This window comes from Procambarus clarkii, chromosome 74 (genome assembly GCF_040958095.1).
Source record: "Procambarus clarkii isolate CNS0578487 chromosome 74, FALCON_Pclarkii_2.0, whole genome shotgun sequence".
Lineage (NCBI taxonomy): Eukaryota > Metazoa > Arthropoda > Malacostraca > Decapoda > Cambaridae > Procambarus > Procambarus clarkii.
This window is the reverse complement of record NC_091223.1, coordinates 14,328,915-14,356,061: the sequence shown is the minus strand read 5'-3', so window position 1 is coordinate 14,356,061 and position 27,147 is coordinate 14,328,915. Positions and strand designations below refer to the sequence as shown.

The following is a 27,147-nucleotide window of genomic DNA, read 5'->3' as shown; positions in this document are numbered from 1 at the left end:
GTATTGAATGTAGTCCTGTTACAGTAAATTATCTTGTACTTGGACTCGGTTATGCTTATCAGTTTACCACCTATTTACAGATTATCTGGGTAAAGGTATCCACTTGGTACGTATGTCCAAAAAGTTACTTGGTTAAAATTCTCTTTGGCTGAGAATGAAAGCCTTAGTGTCCCAGTCAGCTTACGAGAGGCACAATATAAATGCCTTTCATGTGTTTGTATCCAATACATTTACAGTGACCTGGCATTACTTTTGTGCATGGCACAGACCTTCAGGCCATTCAGAGATACACATTACATTTTCTTTAGCTGGTGACCCACAGTCATCTCATTGTTTTCTTGTATATTGATTATTTAGTCAGTTAAGTATTATTTTTGTATTTTTTCTTTCAGTACAAGTACAGCAGTCAGCCACTGTCAACGCAAGCTCTCTCTCTGGTCCGCATAGTGCTAAACACCATAGATAATCACTATCATCGCTGTCGAAAAGTTGATGACCCAACCTTGTGTGGTGCCAGCTCGGCATATTCTAGAGGTTTGGTGTTACAGCATTTTTGTCATAACGATTGGTAGTATAAAAATAAATATTATTGAAGATTAATTATTGGAATCCACCAATGGAAGATCCCAATACTGTATCTCTGTCTTGCTTGAGGATAGCTGGAGATAAAGCCCATTCCAGTTGCATCAGGCAAGATGTCAAGCTTGATAAATGTTATTTTGATTATTATAATCATTAAGAAATTTTATACTGTGATACATATGAAAAATGAATTCCTAATCCAAGTAGTAAAAAGTTTCATTGTTCATGAACTAGCTTATCAATACAAGCTGTTCTACCTCTTCGCCCTTACTTCATTACACACAGAAATCACAATAGCGTGATGCATCAAATAAACAAATCCACAAGGGCCGTGATGAGGGTTCGAACATTTTTCCCTCATGTTCAAACATGAGGGAAAGTAACATTTATCAAGACTTAATTTGCTTAGCTAAATAGATTTTGGGGGTTCAGTTCTTGAGCCCATTATGGGCCTCTGTATCCTTTTCGAATGCTGCTGACAGGATGGGTATGGGAGTGCATAAAAATGACTTAAACTAACTCAATTTGTGTATGAGACCTAAAAAATAAACTGCGTTTGCAAAAGAGGTGAGCCAAGGATCTATTGGAGGAAATGAAACGGAGCATCCTGGAGACTCGCCACCTCAGTCACCTGGTCTGTTTCCTGGAAGTGGCCGTGTCGCCCACGTCACTGGAGGACCCCACACTGAGCCACGGACACAGTACGTTGCTCATCACACATCTTATGTTCCAGTTGATGACAATATAAAGTATTAGAAAAGAAAGAATTCATTTGGAATTGACATTTATTTTTCATTAATTCTTCTAATAATTATCTTGCATTGATTTACTTTTGGTTTAAAAAGGTATAAAATGTGGTGTCTTGCTTGAATTCAATAGTTCAAATCACAGCCTGCAAGTTAAAACTAATATAAGTTTTACATGGTAAACCTAATTAAATTTTAGATATCCTTTTATGATTGTCTTTCATTTCACATTAAACAATGGTTACTATAATGAGTCTGACAATTCATATCAATGACTTTTCAGGGGCGTAACTATGCATAGTCATCTTAAATTGGCATCTGTTGGATCTGAAGACAGCAGGAAGCAAAGGAAGAACAATGAGTCAAAGTAAGTACTGGACCGTTCTCATATTTATGAAAATGTCATGCACCCCAACTACCATAGCCATCGCAATATTAAATGGGATTCTTGTATTGTGATTTGTGGATTTGTAATCACTGAATTGTGTGTCCCTTGAGGGACTTGAAGTAGAAGGGGGTAGAAATAGCCTAATCTACTCTATTCCTTTGAGATGTATTTTCTTGTCTCAATAAACATGTTTGAACTTGAACATAGCCACCATTTTTATGTGGCTTACGTTGAGACCAGCAATACTCTTAATTCTTGCCTCAGACTTGAGGCAGTGTCAGTGCATTATCCGCATTACAGACTTGAGCGTGTCAGTGCATTATCCACAAATTTTACAGATTAGTTGCAACAACAAATATAATAGGTTGTTAGTTAAGTAGGTTAAAGATTCCTTAACATTAAATAAAGGACTCATGACTGACTTCTCTCGTTAATTTGATTTATTGTTAAAGTAACTTATGTATACTGTACATTGTTTTTCTTTTTTCAGTTTAGCGGCAGATGGTGATGATGTAGAACCAGAATTGGAAGCCATACCTGAAAGTCCAAAAACAGACAGTCCGATTTGCCAGGTAGGCTTGCTGTCTGCAAGATTTTTTTGGGCTTGATTTCTCTGGATTTCTCTTAACAACACTTATTGTTTGTGCCTAAATCAAAATTTTAGTATATGAAATATATAGTATTGTTAAGAGAAGATTGGTATTCACAATGGACTCTGCAGTATAGTGTTAAAACTCCAAATATGTGGAAGGAGCCAGAATTCGGCGCCAAAATAAAGCTTGACTGTCATATTTCAGATCGGCGTCGTATTATGAAAACTGCACGTCAATTTGTGTAAAATCTGACAAATCGCCATTTTCACTAATTTGCAGATTTTCGGTATAAAAATTCGTAATTTAAACACAGCTGTGTCCCAACCGAATGGTCCTGGGTTTGGTAACTGGCAAGGCAAATGCATTTGGGCAATATTCCCCATTACCTGATGCCTTTGTTCACCAAACAGTAAATAAGGTATCTGAGATTTAAGCAAGTATTGTGGGTTGTATCCCAGGAAAGGTCAGTAGTGGCCTTGTGGAACCTTTGTAAGCCCTTGAGCTGTTCCGCTATTTAACAATACTGTATCATGTACACCTGACAAAACGTACTGTAGTTAAGAAATCAAATAGGAAAGAAATCCGAATTTGTGTTCGAGAGGTAATACTGTAGTAAATTGTGAGTGGAGCCGGGTAAGGGTTAACAAGCCTAATGTGTCCTGACTGTGAGAAACCATAAAGCTATGCAGGATCTGAATTATCTATCTACTGTATTATCTATAAATTATCACAAAACTTTTTAGTCATTATTCCACTTTGTCAGCTGTAGAGCAATATCTGGGTTTTAAGATACTATTGCATCCTAGATAAGGTAAATATACTCTAACTTTCCTTTCTCTAAATGCTTTCTTGGGGGTATTATGAAGGTGTTCTCTGTAGAATATTTTTGAAAGATACACTTTAGTGGTGTTAGATTTCTTATCCATTCAACATCCACTTATTTTGCTTTTAATTCAAGAAAGTGATGTTTCACTGCAGATAAAGTCTTTCTTAAGCATCTAAAAGGGTTTGGTGCACCTTAGCCAGATGCAATTTGTTCATTTGATATATTACAGTATTGCGATTTCTGTGTGTCTGGCTATTACATTATATATATTGCTGTACTTAGGTATATATATACATACATCATACATACATACCAAGTAAATGTCCAATATAGGCAAACTTTGCTACTGAATTTACCAAGCTTGCCATTAAGTAAACAGGGAGCTGTTACTGGGTTTGTTGTGGCACAACTTGACCCTTGCGAGGCCCGTGATTTCCTCAAAGTTTTGGTGGAGTTGTACTCACTTAGTTGTGCTTGCGGGGGTTGAGCTCTGGCTCTTTGGTCCCGCCTCTCAACCGTCAATCAACTCTGGGTGTAGATTTGTGCCGGTGTTTTCCAGGAGTAATTGTGGGAATGTACTATAATTTTCCCTGGAGTGATAGGGAATGTTCCAGTGTTTCTCAAACATTGTGGGTGGGAAGCACAAGTGTAATTATCCAAGTGTTTTCATTATTTTATTTATTTTAATTATATTTACGTATTATGAAATATGAGTTTGGTGCATATATATTGTTGCAGGAAACTCTTGGTGAACTAGAACCTTATGAGAACATCATGAAGGGTGAGCAAGCAGTGATGCGTGTGGAACATGATCACAATACTAAAGCTATTGTGATGCATGCACCATGTGCAATGCCTTCTTCTGCTTCCATCATAGTTCCGCAGACCATCCGTGCACAGGCAGTTACATCAGTTATGGCTTCACAGATACAAGCATTTGATGAATCCTTTACTGTTAAGTAAGTATGATATTACTGAAATTGGAAGAATATTTTGTAAGTTTAGGTATTTTATATATTTGTTATTGTTATTTTTATTATACATTATACTGGTATATGTTAGTAATGGAAGATTAGCATTGGAAGAGATTCGGTTGTTGGGAAGAGACTGTATTGGTTAAATTTTTTGGTGTTGAGAAACTCTGGACATAGGATAACACAATATACTAGCCTGATATAATGTGATCTGTGGATTCAACCCACAAATAGGACCAAAACATTCAGATACTCTAGAACAAAAACAGTGCTTTTAATGCTTAGTGAACTCTCATGTAATGGTGCCAGCCTTCAAGCTCTCTTTACAGTGAACTGTATATACAATACTGGAATTTGTTTAAGAACTGGGAAACAAGAGTAAAGGTTCTCTTTTATCTTCTTTGGTATTTTATTTTGTGTACTGTAGTTTGCTTAAAATATCTTGTATACGGTATCATGTTTCTTCGGAGCTATCCCACTTGGTTGCTCTCTAAGAATAGATCCAGCTGTGACTTATGTTCCATGATTAGTAAGTCAGGCATGGTCAACATTTTATTTATATACTTATTGCCTTTCAGAATTCATAATGCTGAACTCGCCACATGTAGACGTAAATCTTCAAGATGATGAGAGAGTGCGAGCAGGAAATTTGCAAAGCAATGATCACGTTGACAACAACTGTCATCGGACATGGATTCTTGGACATGATGAAATGGAAGTAGTCAGCAGCTCGGAGGTACGCTACTGTCTATTATTTTGTAATACAATATTGTAAAATTAGAACATAATTAAAATGGCCTTTGCTACTGTGATAGATTTTGTAGTATATAATTTTGTGGTTATTTTCAATTCTTAGTCAAATAACATCTTATGTGTCTTGTGCACCATATTGAAATATCCACTCGAAAAATGGATTACAGTTAATTATCTGCTACATTATTCATTCCATGGACATATATTCTAGTTAACAGATACTATGACTGACAAGATAATAGATGAGATTATGTATTATATTTCAAGTTTATCACTTAAGGCTATAAGGGTATGTAGTCTTATAAATATACCATCTGCAAATTTAGCATTGTACTATACGATGAAACCTCAATAACATGATGTGTTAATGAGATCCGGGGTTGATTCCATTGTATGGCCTCAGTATTTTCTAGTAGTATTGTAGTTCCTGTAGTAGAGAGACGCCTGGTGGTTGCTCAAGGAGGCTGCAGAGGGGTACTTTGTATTCCGGCGAGAATTTTCATCATAATGATAGACTGGAATTCATGGATTTCTAAAAAAGGCCAAACTTAATTCCCTCATTCAAGAAAGTGGACAGACAGGAAGTCTTGACCTTCAGGCTGATTGCCTTATCATTCATTTGCCTCCAAAGTTTTGATACTTACCCCTCACAAAAGACTTATATATGAGATGGAGAAACAGCTTGAGGTAACTGGAAGGATACTAGACTGAGTAAGATAAGTCCTAGCAGATGTGAAACAAAGAGTCATAGTCATTAATATCAGAGTAGAGAAAGATATAGAAAAATGGGATCACTCAAGGCTTAGTCCTTGGTTCCTGGCTGTTTGTTATGTCTAATTTCTGTAAGCAACCTACCAGAAGAGACCAGTTTCTACATGTACCCAGAAAACAGAGGAAAACTAATAATCACTAGGAGAAACCAGTATATACAACCAAAGGCTGTTTCTGTCAAACCAAAAATGCATCTAAGAGCCATGTCATACATCCAGGGAACTGGGTGTGTGCAGTCAGGATTACGTAAGTTTTATTTGATTAGAAGCTTTGGAAATCCTGAATATAAAATTTGATTAAAACAATCGGTAATCAATGATTAAAGTAACTAACCAGTCGACCTTTATAGGAAATAAAAATGATTAATTTAAGTTTCGTGCGTTAAAATAGATAAGCATTCTTCAACAGGAGGTAAGAATTCTCACTTAAAATTCACTCTTTAATTTGTATACTTCAAATGTATCATACTGATATACTCTTAAATTTGGGAGAATAAATCGGCATAATACAATATAAATTTTATATTCTCAATAACCCATGCATGCATTACTTTTCTGTTGTGTAGAAAGGCAAACTAGCTCACACCAAATCCTCCAAACCAAAGGTTCACCGTACAAGTACTGTTGATCTGGGCTTTCTAGGTCATAATTCACCAAAGGAAAGTCAGGTAAATGTGTACAATATATAATTGAGATATGTCTTGGAATAATGAAATATATTGTATTGTGTTATAACATCACCATTTATTGTATGTTAGTATGCTGTTAACAAATCTAATGGTGTAAAGTGAGAGGAAACATACAGTCAGGAGGGGACAAAAATACCTCTCAATTTAAGAATTGAGAGGTATACCAGGGTGTTCTAAAACCTAATTTTCTCTGTTGGTATGTTTTAAGTTTGAACAGTTAAACAGGATCTACATACTAGCTCCCATAACATGCCTAGATAACTAGGTCCAGGAGAGACTGGTACACATGCATTTCCCCCCCCCCAGTTCTGGGAGGGCCCTCTCGGCAGCTTCCCTTAGCCAAAAACCACTCAGACTGTGCCTTACAAAAGTATATCAGGCCTCTGAGTCTTGTCCTGGCCAATCGGGAGCCAGGACCAGAATTTGGCTCTCTTTAAGAGACAAGGAGATCAGGGATATGCTTAAACCCAAGAAAACTCCAACCAGACAGCATTAGTGTAACAAAACAAGTAACTGCTTGAAATATATTTGGGATCCAACGGTAAACGTTGGATATATTTGGGATCCAAAAGGTAAATGATCATTGTTTCAATTTAAACACACCAGCTATGATTCATCTGATCACCACTTTGCGGTAGCTTAAGTCGCTTGAAACTGTAGCCAGTTAACCCCCCCTCATTCACAAGCTGCCCCAAATGAACCCCAGAGAGGAGTAAGGAACAGGGTGGAGACAGGAAGCTAGTGTGGTCTTAACCAGTAGAGGTCATTTCAGTACAGTATATTCAACACTTGATTTCAGTTAAAGGTACCTCATATTACTGAGGTGCTCCCTAACTGAATGTTATCTCATACTGGCAACTTGTCAAAGAAGTCAGTATTTCTGTAATGGAACATTTTAAAAATAAAATAAATATAATAAAATATAGAAATGGAAAAAGCAGCCTGGGCTTGACCAGTACTTAACCACAGGAAGCTACTGAGGTCCCCCTCCAGAAAAGGGCAGTTCATTACATTCAGTGCATGATTACCAAGAAATAAATAGGGTAACGCTGTTACGTAACGCTACTTAACATTACTGTTAGGTGATTACTGATAGTTTGTCAAAGCTGATTGAATATAAACCAGCTTAGTGAAATAATTTCAATGCCATCAGCATTACTGACATATGTTATGTATAACAATTTTGATACAAGATAAATATTAAGAAACATTTTTTTCATTACATGTAGACTAGCATGTCCTTATATTTTTCTTAATTTAGAATTTTAATTTGCTTGTTAATATTTTTTCATATCCTTCCAGTGGCAGCTTATTCAAAGACCAATTACCCTACAATTTTCCTTGATACTTTTTATGTCACATTATTCAAGAACTATCTGGTGATCCTTAAGAATCATTTGTTGAGCTTTAAGAACCATCTTTTGATGTTTATTTGTAACTAAAATTAGTATATTTTATTTTGCTGTGTTGTGCATTCTCGATTGAACATATTTTTCTTTACATTGACATTCCAGTTAACGATAAAAAATAAAAGTAGACATCAGTGAGAACGTGTGGCCATTCTCGATTGGCAGTTGTCAGCGGGAACAAGGCTTCAAGGATATAGAGCGATATTGATGTAAACTAATTTCAAGAAAGGAGTCTGAAATTTAAATTATCATGTAATTCTAATGTAGCATTATAGTATTTTAAAACTTTACTAAATATTACTTAATACGGTATTATATAATTTGTATAGCCTTTGAGGTAGCTTATGTTAAAATGTAACTTAAAATATTTCAGCAACTGAAAGCAAATGGACGGGAGGTGAAGAAAGGGCCAGCATCATGGAAGCCATCTGTCTCCAAAATCTGTTCACAGTCTCGGACAAATTACTCCAGGTATCCTATGTAAATAGTTAATATGAACTACTGATTAGTTACCTGAAAGTTTGGATCACTTACTATGCATTTGTTACCTAAATAATTAAGATGAATTACAGTATGATTAATGATATAAATAATAAGAATGAGCAGGTCATTTGTGTGTAAATAGAATAAAGTACCACAGTTTAGTCTTGTAGATTATTGCTTCCATCATCTTGATCATGCAAGCTATCTTGATCTTGATCATGCAAGCTATCTTGATCTTGATCATGCAAGCTATCTTGATCTTGATCATGCAAGCTATCTTGATCTTGATCATGCAAGCTATCTTGATCTTGATCATGCAAGCTATCTTGATCTTGATCATGCAAGCTATCTTGATCTTGATCATGCAAGCTATCTTGATCTTGATCATGCAAGCTATCTTGATCTTGATCATGCAAGCTATCTTGATCTTGATCATGCAAGCTATCTTGATCTTGATCATGCAAGCTATCTTGATCTTGATCATGCAAGCTATACCTCAAACATAGGAGGTATGACATCTGAATTTGTCAATACATGACATTGGTTGGATATAAATAGAAGCTGCCTTGGATGGGTCAGTAGACCTTCTTCAGTTTCCTGTTTTCTAGTGTTTTCCTCCTTATTGAATTTGTTTATCAGTATACAAAAATTTTATCCCTTTGGTATTCTGCTGGTTCTGTAGTTCCCTATTTTCTACATTATCAGTGTTTTTGTGGTCATAATAACAAGTATGGATTATGTGCACTCAAGCATACTTAACATTGCTTCTTATATGTAGATGATTTTGTAGTTTCTCTTTCTCTTCAATAAACTGTGCTTGCCTTGTCACCAAACTCAGTTCTGCCTTTAACTCAAGACAAAGAGTTTCTCTAGGTTCACTTAGTGAAACATTCCTCAAACGTTAACAGGTGGCCAATGCAGCAATGACTAGAGATGTGCTAGCACTCATGCCATCCTCATGTCTGCTACCTTCTGTCCTTCTTTATCTATCCTGCAAGAATATTTATGAAAGGATTTGGCAGCTCAAACTATATCTTTGCATCATGTTTTGCATTCCTGCTCTGATTAACACCCATTTTCTGCCAGGCTGCTCTGGACAGACTCGAACACCACTGGAGTTTAACATTGCTGTCCAGATCCAAGGTTGTCATTTCTTAGTCAATGACCCGAGTTACTAGTATGGGGGACTGCTAATGTTCTGATATCATGACTTGAATTCAGTGAATTGTAGGCAATGATCCTTTATCCACTAGGGTATTTCTTTAGTAGTGGGTTTTTACTCTGTTGGCCCTTGGTATAGTAATTGTAAGTCTCCCACATGTGTCTACTATCTTACACGAGTAGTCTTTCTAAGGGACACAGAATACATTACTTGACATTACTGACATGCACTGAGTTTGGAATTTGACAACAAACATTTATGCTGGTCATTGTGGTTGTAAAGAATTTACCCTAACTATTGATCTAGTACTATGTGGTCTGACCTGTAATATTTCCCTTATAATAATAATAATAATAATAATAATAATAATAATAATAATAATAATAATAATAATAATAATAACAATAATATTTTATTTACAAGAAGATACAATGGGTTGGTGAGATTACACTAGTGATATTTTTACATTCTTGCAAAGTCACTAACATGCATAGCGTTTCAGAGCCTTAAGCATCAGTAACCTATTAAACAAAATGTCTGATTCATATTCCAATTACTGTATATATGTATCGTATACAAAATATATTTTTTTTTATTCACCACGATGTTTTCTTTCTTCTAGGTGAAGCATTGAAATCCATTGAGCACGAAACCCGTGCGAAGTACAGCAACCCGGATATGTCACCTCGAGAACGTTTGCTTCCTGTTGGAATGGGTAATACACACATGTATATTCTTTTTCTGATTATTTGAGCATTTCATTTGGAAAATTATATAAACTTGTAAGATATGGAATAAATTACTATTATTTGTTAGAATGTGTACCCTTTTATGTTATTTACTCTCACACCTTTGTTTGATTGGTTTCCATTCAGAGTTTCTTATTTGAAGTAAGATGAAAATGAGTTTCAGATCTCTCTCTCATTCTGTTGCACCCTAGGATAAGATCCACTGTGTCCAGTGGATATGTAACGGAATGTAGGACAGAAATTAGAGAGAGAAGAAGGAAGATATTGAGAAAAGAGGAAGAACTGCATAGTGAGAGGACAAGTGAGGTGGAGTGAGGGAAAACTAGTCAGGTGAAAAGGAAAGTTTAGAAAGATAGAAAATGGGATGCAGGGTTGGACACTCTAGTATTGACACCTTAATAGGAAACTGAAAGGGTAAGGATACTGGACAATTAATGGCACTAAGTCAAAGGTAGTAAAGAGAAAGGTAAGCCCAGTATCATGTCGGCAGGTGCCATTAATACACAAGGGAGGGATGACATTTTTAAACATAATCACTTTAGAAAGACAATTTCTAACTGTTTCCCTAACAGAGACAAAATTAAATTAAATGATATAAGGTGCTTACCTTGAGGTTACCTTGAGGTGCTTCCGGGGCTTAGCGTCCCCGCGGCCCGGTCGCCGACCAGGCCTCCTGGTTGCTGGACTGATCAACCAGGCTGTTGGATGCGGCTGCTCGCAGCCTGAATGTATGAGTCACAGCCTGGTTGATCAGGTATCCTTTGCTGGGTACAAGAGGGGCATAATTTCAGCTAATTCCACTCATTGTTGAGGTACTTGATGTTCGTCTTCTAGAATCTTGATCACACCCCAACATCCATAACCACATGCTCCCCACCCACTCTCTTCTCCGTCTGAACACGCTCTTATATACAGCTGTAAGGAGCATATGAGATCCTCTGCCTCCTTTGATGTGAAAGTTGTAATCCTCATGGATTACTATGGCAGCATCATAACTGAGAACCTCGTAACCACCTCATCATTGACCTGAGTTGACCTGGCCCTTAGTTAGTGCCCAACCAAGGTGTGAATTTCTATTGTGTACAGCCGACTGGTAGGCGACATACCCAACCTTCTAACTGTTGCTGTTCTGCTGTGTACTGCCTACTTGTTACATATAAAATCCGACATAATCAGGCAAGATGACATACTGGCATTATTGCTGTTACTTATCAAGATGTTCCTCTGTAGGTCATAATGATGATAAGGAGTCACTGGTGGACATTTACTTCAGCCCAAAATGACAGTGTTTCATGTGTAATCTTCTGAACCCTCCCTTGACATCACAAGTGAGCACTCTGGATAACAAGTTGGTCTGCGTGAATATCTGCAATAACCACCCAACTGGTGTTCTGGTAGGCAGTGACTGATTTTAAGGTTAAGCTGGCATTTCTACACAAGTCTGGAAGCTCATCAGGTAGCCTTCAGTTGACTAGCTGTGGTCAGTGCAATTTTTTAGTGCTGGGTACGGATCAGTTTGAATATCTTGTTAATTTTTATTCTTGTCATAATCTCTCCGTGGTGACTATTGTCAGATGTTCAGCAATATGATATTCTCGGGTGAGTGCTTCGCCCTCTCATTGCTGTCCATGAGAGTCCCTAGGTCTTTTTAACTGATTCATCAGGTTCATTCTTCTGTTACCTGTTATGTTTACAAGTTGGAGACAGTAGAACTGTGAACCTGTGAGTACTAGCAGTACTATGGTATGTGAGTTGTTGATTTATGGAATAAATTACCAAGTAACATAATAGGTGTATGACTGCTGTATTCTTTCAAGTGAATGTTATAATAATTTGTTTTATCAGGGACAGGCAGGACAGGCAACCTGTAATTACCTAAGTGTAATTACCCAAGTGTAGTTACAGAATGAGAGCTACGCTCGTGGTGTCCCGTCTTCCCAGCACTCTTTATCATATAACGCTTTGAAACTACTGACGGTTTTGGCCTCCACCACCCTCTCACCTAATTTGTTCCAACCGTCTACCACTCTGTTTGCAAAAGTAAAGTTTCTTATATTTCTTTGGCATCTTTGTTTAGTTAGTTTAAATCTATGACCTCTTGTTCTTGAAGCTCCAGGTCTCAGGAAATCTTCCCTGTCAATTTTATCAGTTCTTGTTACTATTTTGTACATAGTGATCATATCTCCTCTTCTATCTTCTAGTTTGGCATATTTAATACCTCTAATCTCTCCTCGTAGCTTTTGCCCTTCAGTTCTGGGAGCCACTTAGTAGCATGTCTTTGCACCTTTTCTAGTTTGTTGATGTGCTTCTTAAGATAAGGGCGCCATACGACCGTTGAAAGAAGACGCTAACCTACTTGGGTGGAACTCTGGACCTGGGATGCCAGATTGGGCTTCTTGTAGCCTAATTCGGTTACCAATTAGGATAATTGCATTCAATTAAAAAACCATCTACGTACGTCACTACTTACTATTTTTTTGGCTACAGTTAAAATAAGCTTTGCCGTTTATTCTAAAAAGCGAATTAATCGGAAAAAAAAAATATTTGGCTACTTTTATTGTAAAGTTTGTAACAATTAGTTCTTCAGCTCGTGACTTTCGGCAACTCAAATCTGGCATCTCGCGACTTTCGGTAACTCAAATCTGGCATCTCTGCTCTGGACTGCGAGGCCGCAGAGGACGCTCCCGCAGCTGAGCTACGACGGCTTCTGTATACTCACCTGTGTCTTCCTGACTCTCTGTTTATGAAGTCGGTCGGCCGAGCGGACAGCACGCTGGACTTGTAATCCTGTGGCCCTAGGTTCGATCCCAGGCGCCGGCGAGAAACAATGGGCAGAGTTTCTTTCACCCTATGCCCCTGTTACCTAGCAGTAAAATAGGTACCTGGGTGTTAGTCAGCTGTCACGGGCTGCTTCCTGGGGGTGGAGGCCTGGTCGAGGACTGGGCCGCAGGGACACTAAAAAGCCCCGAAATCATCTCAAGATAACCTCAAGGAGAAGATGAATCCTGTCTATGACATAGCACACTCTTTCCTTAGGAATTAACCAGATCAACTAACAAAATTATAAACAAAATAATAGTTATTAAATTCCTCAATTTTCATTGTGTAAAATATAACAAGTCAAATGGTAGTTTGAATTTACTATTTATGCTATATTATTTCAATGATTTTCAGATAAATGTGGAGTTGCAGACTCGGGATGCAATAAAGATGGCAGTGAGCGGCAGGTTAAGAGAGCAGGTGCTCAGGCTGTACCCAAAATGGAAGAGGCTGTTTATGCAGAAGCTACTGTTGAAGAAGCAAGTGTTTACGATCACTCTGTAATTGAAGCAGTGGTTAGAAAGGACTCGAGAGTGGTGATGGATCCACGAGGAGACACTGGACATCCATCTTACATCCACCACCGCTCTCCGCAGTCTCCACTCTCCATGATGGACTTGATGACTCTGGGTATGACAGTAGCAAAATTTCCTTATTTTTTTTTTTGTTCCATAATTTTTTGCAAAACAGACATCAAATTGGTATTTGTAGGTGTTTACATCCTGAGCAATCATTAGGATTCATCTTATGGTTTTCCATAGTCATGGAGAGAAAGCCTATTGACTTATTAATGTCTGCCCTAGGCTAACAACTACTGATGACACACCCAGGATGCAACCTACAACAATTTGCTAATTTCTTGGTACCTATTTACTGCTTGGTGAGCAAAGGCATCAGCTAAGAGGAAACTTGCTCAACTGTATGTGCCTCACCCAGGGACCGTATCCAGGATCCTCCATAATGTTGTAATGCTCTGAGCAGAAAACAGAGACCACTGGATGAATGTTTGAAATGTGTATCTATCAGATAGTGTCATTAGGAAACTGTGTTAAAATAAATAACCAATATTTTAAAAAATTTTAGGATTTTCATTAAAAGTCTCGTAAAATCAGGTAAATCGGGTAAAAAATAGTAGAGTCTCACATTTAGCCTTTACAATGCTTTGATACAAAATAATTGAATGAAGCTTCACTGGGCCACAGTTCCCATTAGAATCACTGATGCATAATACAGTACCAGATACACTAATTTAAACATACATATATATTCTTGGCATTAATACTATACTGTGCTACACAAGATTTACATATACAGTACATTGTTGTGCAGGCGATGAGTCACAATAACGTGGCTGAAGTATGTTGACCAGACCACACACTAGAAGGTGAAGGGACGACAACGTTTCGGTCCATCCTGGACCATTCTCAGGTCACAATCGACTTGAGAATGGTCCAGGACGGACCGAAATGTCATCGTCCCTTCACCTTCTAGTGTGTGGTCTGGTCAACAGTACATTGTTAGTCAGTTGTGTCTCACCTATCGGCTCCATCCTGTACAGATAGTGTTAGATTAGAGATCATAGAGAACTTGGACTTTGGTGCTCAGGTTTCCTCATTACACTACGGTCAAGGACTGAGGTCCTGTTAATCATTTTTGGCAATTAATTTTCCTGTGGGTGTTAGGCATTAATGTACAGCATTACAGAGATTTGCTTAACTCTTACCTAGTGTAGTATGGAGGAATATCGTACATAATATTTTAATGCTTATGTCCGTCACTTCAGAGCTTTCTATTTTAATAAGGACTATTGTGTGTGACCATAGTTTCTAAATCTATTTTCAATTACATGTTTATATATACATCATAAATGGCTAATTATGTATTAAACAAATAAGTTAAGAACATATCTAAATTGTAATTATTATTATTATTATTATTATTATTATTATTATTATTATTATTTATTTTTGCATTTTCTATATAGGTTCACCAGTTGAATTAGATGATCAGACAAGTATAGCGATGGACTCACCAAATACAGGGGTCGTGTCTCCTCCAGACGGTTTAGAACTTCCAACTCCTGAAAGGCTTCTGCCAGTTGGTGGGGAAAAGGTCAGAAAATTAGATAAACTGTGTAAAAAAAGGAATTTTACAAGTTCACTTCTTATTCATTTCATTTGTGTTGTTTTTGCGAGTATGTATACACACAAACTAAAAGATGTTTGCACATATATATACATGCAGTACATACAGTACATACATACATATATACATGTGTGTAAATCACGAAAATTGACACGTGATGAAAAATATGACAGTGTCAGACCACGAAGGAAGAATTGTCACCCTTCTGAAGATGTATTATTAAATACGAAAGTACTTAAGGAAATTCCTGTTTCAATTCTTCTTGCGTGGTCTGACACTGTCACATACATACATACATCCATGTATGTATGTATGTATTTATGGAAGTAATATAGTCAGACTAAACAATGTTAGTTCAGACTGTAGAGACCTCACATGAAGTAACTGATGCCCTCAGCTCTGCACTTAGTGTATGTCGTTTTCTAACATGGAAAGCTAACACTATCTATTGTTTATTGTACAGGCAACTCCTGGCAAGAAGCATGAAGACAGTCAACCGGGATCCATTCTGGAGCGCGTGTGGCAGGCATTTGGAGGCTGGGCAAATGGAAGCAAGGGTAGCAACCAGAGTACTAACATCTTCAACTTGGTTTTTGTTAACGTGATGTTCTAGTTTATTTTCTATCCCTTAATGGCTTATTTATTACTCTTACATTGTTTTATTTGTATGATGCCTTCCTGTAGCATTAACCCTTCAATTGCACACCACAACCAGGGCTGTTTCATCGATGATGTGCACCACAACCAGGGTTGTTTTTAGGTACAGTATACCGTTAGATTTAAAACTCCCGCGGGTGCATGGGGCTCGCATCTTGTTCTTCAGGGCTCCAGTAAACAGATGCCACCTTGAAAAAAAAATAAGAATCATCTGCATCTCGCCTGGCTGCGAGAGACTGAGAGTGTGGCCACGGCAGGTACATACAGCAGTAGCTCATACTACCACAGTGCAGCTAGGGGGCTACATCACCATGTAATAATGATGAATATAATACATAACAGATTATTTTGCTTTGATAGTGTTATAGATGATCCTAACTGTGATAAAGATTGTGTACAACTTTCAGATATCAGTAAACACAACGCTAGTTATAATGTACATAGCATGAGGCAGACAGCCACAGCACTCAGTCATTGTTTCATGCATGTGCACATGAAATGGCCTCATGCTCCTTTACAATATAATAACCTTATGGAAATGGATTCATATTCAAGATTTAGCAACAGGAATTTGATATTAATAGCAGTTCTGTGGCTAGTCTTTTTATGCATCAGTCGACATTTGCTGGGGCTTCATCTGATCATATCTTGTAGCTACATGTCATGTTTTGATTTTATCACCACACCCACCAGAATTTATTGGTTGTTTATGGTGCATTAAAATGTTCATAGATGTATATGATATGTGTATATAGTGTAATATTAGCAAAAACTGTATGTGTTATTGTTCAAAGAATATAATATATGAAATCATATTAGTATGTGACACGAATACTGTATATATGTTAATATCAATATTCTTTATGTTCTGTAATACAAATACTGGTAATATTATTGACAGCCCAATGCATCATTACACTTGAAAAACATGGTAAAGACACTTACAATATTAAGAAATTATGATATATTCAATGCGTGCTGTTACAATTTCATGTAAACAATTTGGGATCAGGCTATTACACTTACCAGAAATGGTTCGGGGTTTAATATGGTGCATAAAAATGTAGATAGTTATATATAACATGTGTGTATAGTGTAATAACAGCAAAAATACACTTTTATTGTCCTTAGAATATGCTTTGTGTGTGACAAATAACCAGTATGTGCACCATATTTTCCTGCATAGCGATGTTCCTCACATTTTATTATATAAATTTCTCAAATTATATACTATTGAATAATATTACAGCCAAAAAAAAAAAGATAAAAAAAGCCTATTGAGAAACATTGCAATAATTATAAATAATTATATTCGCAGCAACTGTCGCCCTATGGGGGTCACTGGGGCTAGAATCTCTGAGCACCTATTCACTCAGTGCCCATAAATTGCTTACTTCCCCGCTCCATCACAGCCAAAGTATGTCACATATAATATTTGTTTAACCTTCCCATGATCAGGGAGCTCATTTTAACAATATCAGAAAGAAAACAAATTTGGGGAATTTATAATTTTTGGAAATATTTTTTTTCTTGCACACACCATTGAAGGGTCTTATTTAAAGGCTGCACAGTACCAAGGCTAAATATTGTTAGTAAAATAGTATGATAATCCATGTGTATGTTTGTTAGCGTTTCATTCACTTGGACCATCGGAACTTCAAACCATAAAAGCAGCAGCCTGCAGCTCTATCTACTGAAGCACAATAGAGAAGGATCCAAGAGACATCTATCTGCTGTACAACTGGAACATAAGGCCTTTCTTTGGGTGCCACTTTGGCATGAAGGTGTTAGGTGATCTATGTCCTAGTCATATAAATGGCTCGGTAGGTAGAGCTGCAGACTGCTGCTTTTGTGGTCTGCTGTTCGAGGCTCCGATGGTTCGAGTGAATGAGATGTTACTTATTATCCACAATATGGTGGTTAACAATTTATTAGTGTGTTCCAGAATAATTCTAAATTTTTAGAATTATTAATTCAACTGTACAGTATTAATTCCTACTCTTGTTTATTCAGGCAGTGATTGTGAACTGGTGGAGGTAGTGGCACATAAAGATGTCCACAAATCACCGAAGCAAAAGGTAAGGGTTTTGTTTTGCAAGTACTAAATAGATATGGGGAAACCTGCTTCAGTACAGTATATTCAATCATCTCATGATTGTGAATCCACTAAATACGGAATACTGTGACTCATTTGTAATACACTGCCAGACTTACTTACTGCAATTTTTATTTTCTTATTACATGGTTTACTCTATTTTTAAGAGATGTGATGTATTTTACAAATTGTATTGTTGTGCAAATTGTATAAATAAGTGTAATACATTCTATAGTAATTCACTTTTTTCTTCACCTTGAAATAACGAAAATGAGTTTTGGAGAACTCCTCTTTCAGCTAAGCCCTGATGCTAGGAAAATAGTAAGAGGGATAGAAGCCCTAAATCAGAAAATAGTAAATACAGAATATGCAGTCATATTCAATGAGACATGTTTAAAAGAAAACCTGCTGCCAGTATACACCAATACATTTATGTATGTATTTATATATTTGTTTTTCTCTTTATAATAATATAATATTGTAATCATAGAGTGTGGTTGGCCAAAGAGCCCAAATGGAGAAGCAGGACCAAGTGAACACCTCTACAGAGGAGACAACTGATACATCAAACTCTGGCACCACAACGAACAATTCAGGTATGTGGTTCAGGTTTGTCTGCCCCTCTTGATGAACAACTTCCACCACTGACTCCACCTGGCTTCCTTGACACCACTAGCCCTGGAAATTCAGCTTGTTATCAATGAGGACACTAAGGATATTTGTATAACGAAGGAATCCTTCAGGAATATATTCCTTACCAAGGTATCTTTGTATAACATGATTATACACAGTACAAATGTTGCCATTTATAATAATAACTTCTAGATACTTTTCTCTATGCAATTCTCTTCAAATGCCATTGAAATCTTATGTGTACATTGTTGGCCTTTTTGTTGTTTACATAGTTCAGTAATGTATTAGCTTTAAATTTTTCTTGAGTATGCCCAATGGTACTCCATTTTCTTTCTCTAATACATGTGTTGCTATAGTTACTGTTTATGCATGTTGTCATAGGCAACCAGACACATGACTTGCAACTTAAGTATTGTGGGAGAAAAGGACTTTTAGTTTCTGACAGAATTCTTGCCAGAAATGACACTAGAGTATAAAACAGCAGATAAATTTAGTAAGATATGTAAGAATGCTGCTCTTAGTATCCGTGTTATACACGAGTTACTGCCCAGTCGTCCTTCCAAACCAGCAGATGGGGACGAGGCTGATGTGGCTGAAAATGGAAATAACAAATATATTCAAGATCTTGCACTCAAAAAGTTACATGACGATCTTGGATACATAGAAAAGATTCTGTTTGACTTAGCAGATGAACTGGCAGAAAAACAAGCCTTCACATGTCTGGAGAAATGTATTTCATTTGAAAAAGAAGATCACAAGAAAAAGGCTGAATTCATTGCTTTGCTTCAGGGACATAAATGGAAAGCCAAGCATTTTCAGAAGAGTAGCAAAGTGCATGGCCTTCAAAAAGATATAAAAAATGTTAAGCAAGACACTCAGAAGTTAATCCAAGCAAAGGACCAAGAAATTGCAGATCTTTTAAAGGGCATCAGTGATGCAAAACGACTAAATCCTAAAAGAGAAGCATATGAGAGAAAAGTGGCCAAAGTTCAAATAGAGAATCTTCAGTTTAGAATAGAGCAAGAAGAACAGAATATATGTAAGGAAATTGCCAAGGTAGGCCGTGAAATTCCTCAAGAAATACGTGTTCATGATGCATTGACGGCTTTCTTGAAGGAAAGTTGTGCTAAGTTGGAGAATAGAATATTGGAATGGGAGGAGAAATTTCAAGTAGATACTCAGAAAAAGAGGGACGAGGTAGCCAAATGGCAAACAGAGGTCGAAAACAAGCAGCATAATCTCAGTGAAGTGATACAGAAATATGACGAGTACTGGGCAGTAGTAAGGGATTATGAGGTTCAACAGGAGATAGAGCGCCAGAAAAAGGAAGAAGAAGCACTGCATCACAGAGCCGCTGCGAGGATACAAGCCTGGTGGAAGGGTTGTCTGGTCAGGCGTGGAATGAGCTCTGGAATGAAGAAGAAAAATAAGAGAAATAAACAAGTGAAAAAGTAATGTTAACAGGAAAAATATGAACCCCAACTGACAACAAATTAATTAAGTTTTGTTTAAATATTTTCTTGATAAATTATATCATTACACTGTTGGGTGAATTTGAATTATCATAAGATAAGCTACTGATAATTTACAGAGTGTTAAAATAAGAGAATTACAGTATCTAACTTTAAATACTTGTTCAAGTTGGTAACCTATCATAATTGCTTTGATATTGGTGGTAAATAATGTTCTCAAAGGACAAGTATATACCATGGCCAAACTTAATTAAACTAACTAAACCAAACTTAAACTTATTCTCATATAACAAGGAGATCTATAATGCAAAAGGTGTTTGCTAGAACAGTCCATTACACACATCACTGGCATATGCACAGTCACCTCTTCTATAGTAGCGGTAACATTACTCGATGTGATGCTGACATAAATAACTTACCACCGAGGAGTTGGAGGTTAAGTCCAACCACAAAAAGTTAGCCATTTGTAACGTTAATATACCATCACAAAAACTGTCATCTTGTCTGCACATTCTGACACATACAACAACAATGGTGAGTTGTAAGGCTGTGAGTATTTATATTCCCTCTTTCATACTTACATTTCACATAACACTATTTAAAATTTAGGTACACAAAACCCAGAAAAATATATAGTAGTATAAAAATACACTTGAAACACGAAAGGGAACACCAAATAAATGGCACGGATATTTTGAATGGGACTCAAAAAAACTCACCATGGTGTGTACATTACATATATTTTACAAACACGTGAAATGAGACGTAATATAACAGGGAATAAATTTATCAACTTCACCAGATAATCGGACCATTCTCAAATGACAGTGATAAAACCGAGGCAAATACGTCAACAGTGAGGTGGACACCTCGCACACACCTCCACTTTTGTGGGGATATGCTACACAAAAAAAGTGTCGGAAATATGCGTTACAAACACAAACAAACATTCTCTCATGAACATCCTTGCAAACGCTAATAACTGAAACATAAAAATTAACATTGACAAAAATAAAATAAACCGATGTTTAAATAAAAAATTTAGATTAATATGAATTACATTATATACCAGTTATTAGAGAGTAACTTTACAGTTCTTCATATATAAGTTTTTTACAGTACTGTACCATGCTATACCTATTATAAATTACTGTATAGCATGTTCATATGTTTTATTGAGATAGCAGAGGAAAAGGAAACCTTTGGATATCACATATCCTGGTTTTTCCAATATATAAAGTTTACTTAATTCTGGAAGAACGTATTTTGCCTGAGGTGTTCCACACGTACATCCCTGGATTTTTGCAGATCAATAGCCAATTATACTAATTTCATGTATACAAATTGGTAGTTTTACCTAAATATGCATGGCCACATGATAACCATTTATATGATGATTCAGGCTAGTGGCCTGAACAGATTGAGGAAGCCAGTGGCTTGCCAAAGATCTCCCCATTATTCTAGAGGGTTTTTTTTCTGCAAAATTTTAAACTCGAGTAATGCCTTGATATTTATGACTTCACCTGGTAGGCAATTCCTAGCGTTATTACCCTATGGGTGAAAAGACATTTCCTATTTTCTTCTCCTACATTGTGGCCTATTGAGTTTCGAAGCCACTGTTCGTGGTATGCCCCTCATTTAATCACTGTATAGCAGTTAATAGTTGCACTTTCTTTTAATTGCATTAATTCTAATATTTTGTGACTGCAATCAATGTTGGTCTTCAGATGTACTGTCCGTCACAACATATTTGGTGACCCATTATTCAGTACAGTACTGTAGTAAAGCCACAGGCCATGGACTTGTTCAGAATTAATCTGTCAGTCAACCATCTTGTCCTCCAGACTCGGGCATAATCCAGACACATTTGCTTAAATTCCAGACACATTACTTACATAAAGTTGCAATGGTACAAGCACTCGCCTGGCACTTCACAGGCACTTTGGCCTGGGTTTGTATCCTGGCCGGGAAGGATTGACTGGGAACCAATCCTTAACTGTAACCTCTGTCCACCCAGAAGTGAATGTATGCCTGGTTGTTAAACGATTTGTCAGGTCGTATTCCAGGGAAAATTAGGATTAAGGACCTGCCAGAAATGCTATGCTTGTTAGCGGCTTTACAAGAATGTAAGAACTTATTTAGGATGAGGAAATGAGAGAGAAATTTGTCAAGTGATGCTAATCACATATCTCTTAGGTTCTCTTTTTAACTGGGGGAAGAGAAGTACAACTTTTAATCCTATTTGGGAGGTCATTTCACAATTTAGGACCTTTATGCATGTAATTTCTGCTTGCATTGCATATTATTGAATTCATTCTCCCTTTCATTAGGTCCTGATGATACCTGCATTGGTAAAGGTAATTTGCACAGCAGAGCCAAACCTGTCTCTGTAGAAAGTGAAGAAGAAGGTCTGAAGGATGGATATCGATGGTAGGTCTGAGAGTTAAAGGTACAGTATATGTTTTAATTTTGCTGACAATACAAGTAAATATTTTGTATAAGGTAAAGTGCTAACATGTTTTTTCACTTTCAGCTTTAAAAGTTGTAATTCTGAATACAGTTTGAAAATGTTATTGCAATATGAATATTTTACTTATGGTACTCTATGAAGATATGAAGTAATTATTGCAGAATGCACGAAGAAATTAGAGGAGGAGATATGAACCATTACAGCAGGAGGCTGTAATTGGTTGGAAAAATCTTAATAAACATTGTAGTGACTGAGAATGACAAGAATAACTATAAATGTGTGTACTAAAATATGCCTTAAGAAGGCACATTGGTGAAATTATATGGAAATGCTATTTGCTTTTAGAGTTTATTTATTTATTTATTTATTTATTTATTTATGTATATACAAGAAGGCACATTGAGATTGTGAGGATACATAAAATGGTAATTACAATCTTGTAAAGCCACTAGTACACGCAGCGTTTCGGGCAGAATATATATATGATGAATGATAGTAATGAAGAGAAAAATGTATAACAAAACATTGAATAGCAAGAGTAAAGTTAGAAAATTCACTTTGAATAGATAATTTGAAAGTTACCATAAGTCAATCTTAGTACATAGTACTAAAGTTCAGGTGTGTCAGTAAAGTATGCAACATAAGTAGGAAAATACTAATAACGTGCAAGGAGACATAAGGATTGATGGTTCATAACAATGAATATGATGATGATTTGCAAGTAGAGTGTAATGACATACCCAGTGGGCACAGCATCCAAGAGGAATGTTAATTCAATGGTGAATCAATGATAATAACGTTACTTTTATGTTGATTCAATGTTGAATTAATGTTACACTTGGATATTGTGCCCACTGGATATATAGTTACATTTTTTACTAATTTAACATACTGTATGTACAAAGTTGATTCATTTTCATGTATGTGTGTCCTCACAGGAGTGATAATGACAATATTGCATCTTTATGTGGTGGTGTTGCCAATTGCAACTTGCAAGGGCCTCCTCTCCCTCCATCCATCAAGCAGTCATCACTTAGAGTTGGAGAAGACTGTATGCTCTATAGGTATGATTAATACAATATGCTGTACGGATATTAGTTGTTCTTTACACTGTAAGCTCTTTTGAGTATTCCATCAAACCCAACACACACAACATGAAGTGAACATGATGACGATTCATTCCATCCTGGGACCAGATACACGAAACAGTTACGCGAGTACTTACGAACGTGTACATCTTTCCTCAATGTTTGACGGCTATGGTTACATTTATTAAACAGTTTACAAGCATGAAAACTTGCCAATCAACTGATGTTATTGTTATAAACAGCCTCCTGGTGTTTCGGAGCTCATTAACTGTTTAATAATTGGAAACAAAGCCGCCAAAGATTGAGAAAAGATATACACGTTCGTAAGTGCTTGCGTAACTGCTTCGTGAATCTGACCCCTGGGCCCATGTCAAGTTGATGGTCTTGAATTCCCAAAAACAGCATCCCTTTCTGTTTCATTTCTTTTGTGTGCAAGTTGGGGAATTTGTTTCAGCCGTGTTATTGTAACTTATTCTGTGTATTTTATCTATCCACGATAAGTAAGATTTATTTTCAACAATATAGCTCAGTAAAGTATGAATTGGTGACTGATGTATGGAAAGTATGCACACAATCACATTAAAATTGCCTGGAATGTATGATAATCAATTTGACCTATAAACCGTTCCTTTGGTTAAAACGTATTCAGTAAAGGCTTATAATGTCTTATAATGTATCAACAAAGTTTCAGGTTACTGAAAATAACTAATAACCTAAAAATCTGCAACATAAAGTAATAATTATCTGCAATTTGTCACAATTTTAAAGTGAGCTGTAAGGAGCACTTAAGGTACAAAAATAATAATTTTTTCCATTTTTTTTTTTTTTTTTGTGACAGATGCATGGAATGTGGGGAAGTGTTGGAAGAATTTTCCAATGACGATTTGGGCTTATGCATCATAATCCTCTCTACATTTGTGTACCGTACAACCTGGTCTTGCTGCACCTCTGCTCCCGAGAATGTTAAAAACAGTGGCCAGGTAAGAAAGTACTTTATTGGAGAGATCTGAAATGTGTGAGTTTATGGTTATCTTGAGGTTATCTTGATATGATTTAGGGGCTTAGCAGTCCCCGCGGCCCAGTCCTCAATCATGCCTCCTTTTTGTTACACATCTCCAGGAAGCAACCTATAGCAGCTGTCTAACTCCCAGGTACCTATTTACTGCTAGGTGAACAGGAGCATCAAAGTAACAGAAACTGCCCATTTGTTTCCACCTCCGCCGGGGATCAAACCCGAAACCTTAGGACTACGAATCCTGAGTGCTGTCCACTCAGCCGTCAGGCCCCATGAGTGAAGGCCACCCCATATAACCTACCAAGCTCTTGTCACACTAGCCCTCCTTTAAGCAAAAAACTTTTCTAATGGGGCTCAATTCTCTCAAAGTACCTTACACGTAGTAATTATAAATGTAAGAAACCCCCCAGTATTGCTCTGCTAACTATTAGATAATAATCAAAGGTTGCCTTACATAGTGTCCCCGGACTGAGTGTCCATCATCACTCTCCTAGATTTTGAGATGGCCAGTCGGATAGATCTTTCATTCAGACTTGTCTGGGCACAGGGAGGCTTCCATACTGTATGGTTCTCTTCACTGTTTGGTTTGCCAATACTGGAGGTGAATAGGTACCTGGGAGTTAGACAGCTGCTATAGGCTGCTTCCTGGAGATGTGTAACAAAAAGGAGGCATGATCGAGGACTGGGCCGCGGGGACGCTAAGCCCCGAAATCATATCAAGATAACCATAATGCCATCTACTGTGATTAGGTGGTTGGGTTGTTTTCCGTGGCGATGTGCATCAAGGGCTTTTAGACCTAGAGGTATCATTCCTCATGTATAGAGGTACAATTACTGTTGCCTTCAGCATGGTTTAATTCCTCCTGGTCCTGGGTTACTTTGAGATTTGGTCCCTGGGATGGACTTTGGTGCTGGGCTTTCCTAAGTAGTACCAGATACTATTGTTTCTCTTCATACAATAACAGAGGATTTGCATTTTATAATAAATTTATTGAACATAATGCATGGTTCTCTATGGCTTAAGCATTTGGATATACTGTATAGTGTTTATTCTCTGACCATTACATACCATGTAGTAGACTCTGCAGTTAATGAGACATGAACAAATCCACAAGGGCCGTGACGAGGATTCAAACCTGGGTCCGGGAGCATCCCAGAGACTGCCTTAATCAACTGAGCTACGACAGGGTTAAAAGGGTTGAAACCGAAGTTTTACTGAACTTACTGGATCCCGTAGCCTCTCCGAGGCACAAACCAGGATTTTACACCCCTCCCCCCCCCCCCCACACACACACACACACACACACACCGGAGCTATGTCAATAGGCCATTCTCCCTCTTCGCCCTTACATCATTACACACACATTTGTTCATTTGATGCATCACGTTAGTGTGATCTCTGTGTTTAATGAAGACATCAGTGCACATTCACTGCACAATTTTCTTTCCTCATGAGTCATGTTCATTTGTGTTTTAATGAATTTCAGTTCTGATGTATATATAACTATTTTAACAGGGTGTCTGGAAGCGAGATATTCTCCTGGCAATACGAGAGCTCTGTCCACCTCCCTGGCTCATCAACGAGTATTGGCCGTCAGTTTCTTCGCTGTGTTCTACATCAGCTTGCTCCAAATCAAATTTTTAACCAAATATTCTTCACCAATATCGAAGGTAAACTATTTGATTTCAGCATATGAAAACACACATTATTATTAGAATTTTGCCTAATGTGTGTGTTGCCACATTCCTAAAAGGAACGTGTGTGTAATATTTACAATAATATACTGTACATCAGTGACCCCAAAGCAGTAGATCACAAACCTCATGGGGGAAGGGGGGAGGGGGTGTTTTAAGTATTAAAAAATTAGGGTCATTCACCAACATTATACATGGTTTTATTATTTTAAAATTTGTGGTTTTATGTTGATAAACTAATGTTGATAAATACTTCCCTAAGGCCATTCCATATTTAATTATTTCTACTGATCTCTATTTCCATAACATTGCATTTCTCTACATACAGTTCCATTATCTATACATGACTGTATGTATTAATGCTCATATATTTCCTAATTGCTGTACTGTACTTTATTAATACATATTACCTTTCAGAATATCAGCGTGTTCAACTTTTCAAAACTCTAGCACAAGCTCTGATGGATTTCAATGAGCTGAATCCTTCGGCTCCCATTCAATTGCTTCTTGAGGTATGTACTAAGTTGTGTAAAATATGTTTTAGAATTGCAACACTGCTTGGGATTCTGTGGAGTTATACAGTAATCTATGGTTTCCCAAATACAATCTTAAAAATTATATGACCTCATGGCACATACTGTATGTTGTTTCCAAAGGTGTGGCATTGTGTGACAGGGCACTGATGAGCGAGCCTCGGCATCATGTACAGTGAATGTAAAGATTTGATTATGCTGAAGTGTGTGCCTATGCTAATGTCAGGAAGGAAAATAAGCTTGGTAAAGAGGAGAAAGTTTTTCTCTTCAATATGTAGAAAAGTTTAATGGAGAGAAAGTATGTACACTAGGAGACATGAATGCAAGCGTAAGAACAGTTACAAAGTAACATATGTAAGAGAACGGGGAGTGCCAGGAAGGTACACACAGATTTCTTTAA

General features: G+C 37.1%; 2 protein-coding genes across 2 annotated transcripts in view; both read left to right on the top strand.

Moving 5' to 3' along the window:
• unc79 (UNC-79 domain-containing protein) overlaps positions 1 to 27,147 on the top strand; it is a 114,681-nt gene that overhangs the window by 72,444 nt on the left and 15,090 nt on the right. Inside the window, 22 exon segments of the mRNA XM_069313171.1 lie at positions 393 to 534; positions 1,148 to 1,283; positions 1,612 to 1,695; positions 2,207 to 2,288; positions 3,874 to 4,094; positions 4,688 to 4,712; positions 4,714 to 4,845; positions 6,199 to 6,300; positions 8,104 to 8,201; positions 8,439 to 8,722; positions 9,998 to 10,090; positions 13,299 to 13,574; positions 14,929 to 15,056; positions 15,553 to 15,658; positions 17,760 to 17,824; positions 18,332 to 18,437; positions 22,277 to 22,376; positions 23,355 to 23,480; positions 24,343 to 24,430; positions 24,432 to 24,484; positions 26,036 to 26,190; positions 26,632 to 26,726. Of these exon segments, the coding sequence (XP_069169272.1) occupies positions 393 to 534; positions 1,148 to 1,283; positions 1,612 to 1,695; positions 2,207 to 2,288; positions 3,874 to 4,094; positions 4,688 to 4,712; positions 4,714 to 4,845; positions 6,199 to 6,300; positions 8,104 to 8,201; positions 8,439 to 8,722; positions 9,998 to 10,090; positions 13,299 to 13,574; positions 14,929 to 15,056; positions 15,553 to 15,658; positions 17,760 to 17,824; positions 18,332 to 18,437; positions 22,277 to 22,376; positions 23,355 to 23,480; positions 24,343 to 24,430; positions 24,432 to 24,484; positions 26,036 to 26,190; positions 26,632 to 26,726 (2,697 nt within the window).
• LOC123767339 (dynein regulatory complex protein 9) lies at positions 18,453 to 20,954 on the top strand. The gene has a single exon (XM_045756944.2). It carries the CDS (start codon positions 18,934 to 18,936, stop codon positions 19,927 to 19,929), a length of 996 nt encoding a protein of 331 aa, XP_045612900.2. The 5' UTR covers positions 18,453 to 18,933; the 3' UTR covers positions 19,930 to 20,954.

Coding starts and splice junctions, on each gene's coding strand:
- LOC123767339 (XM_045756944.2), top strand. CDS start 18,934: ATGACACTAGAGTATAAAACAGCAGATAAATTTAGTAAGATATGTAAG.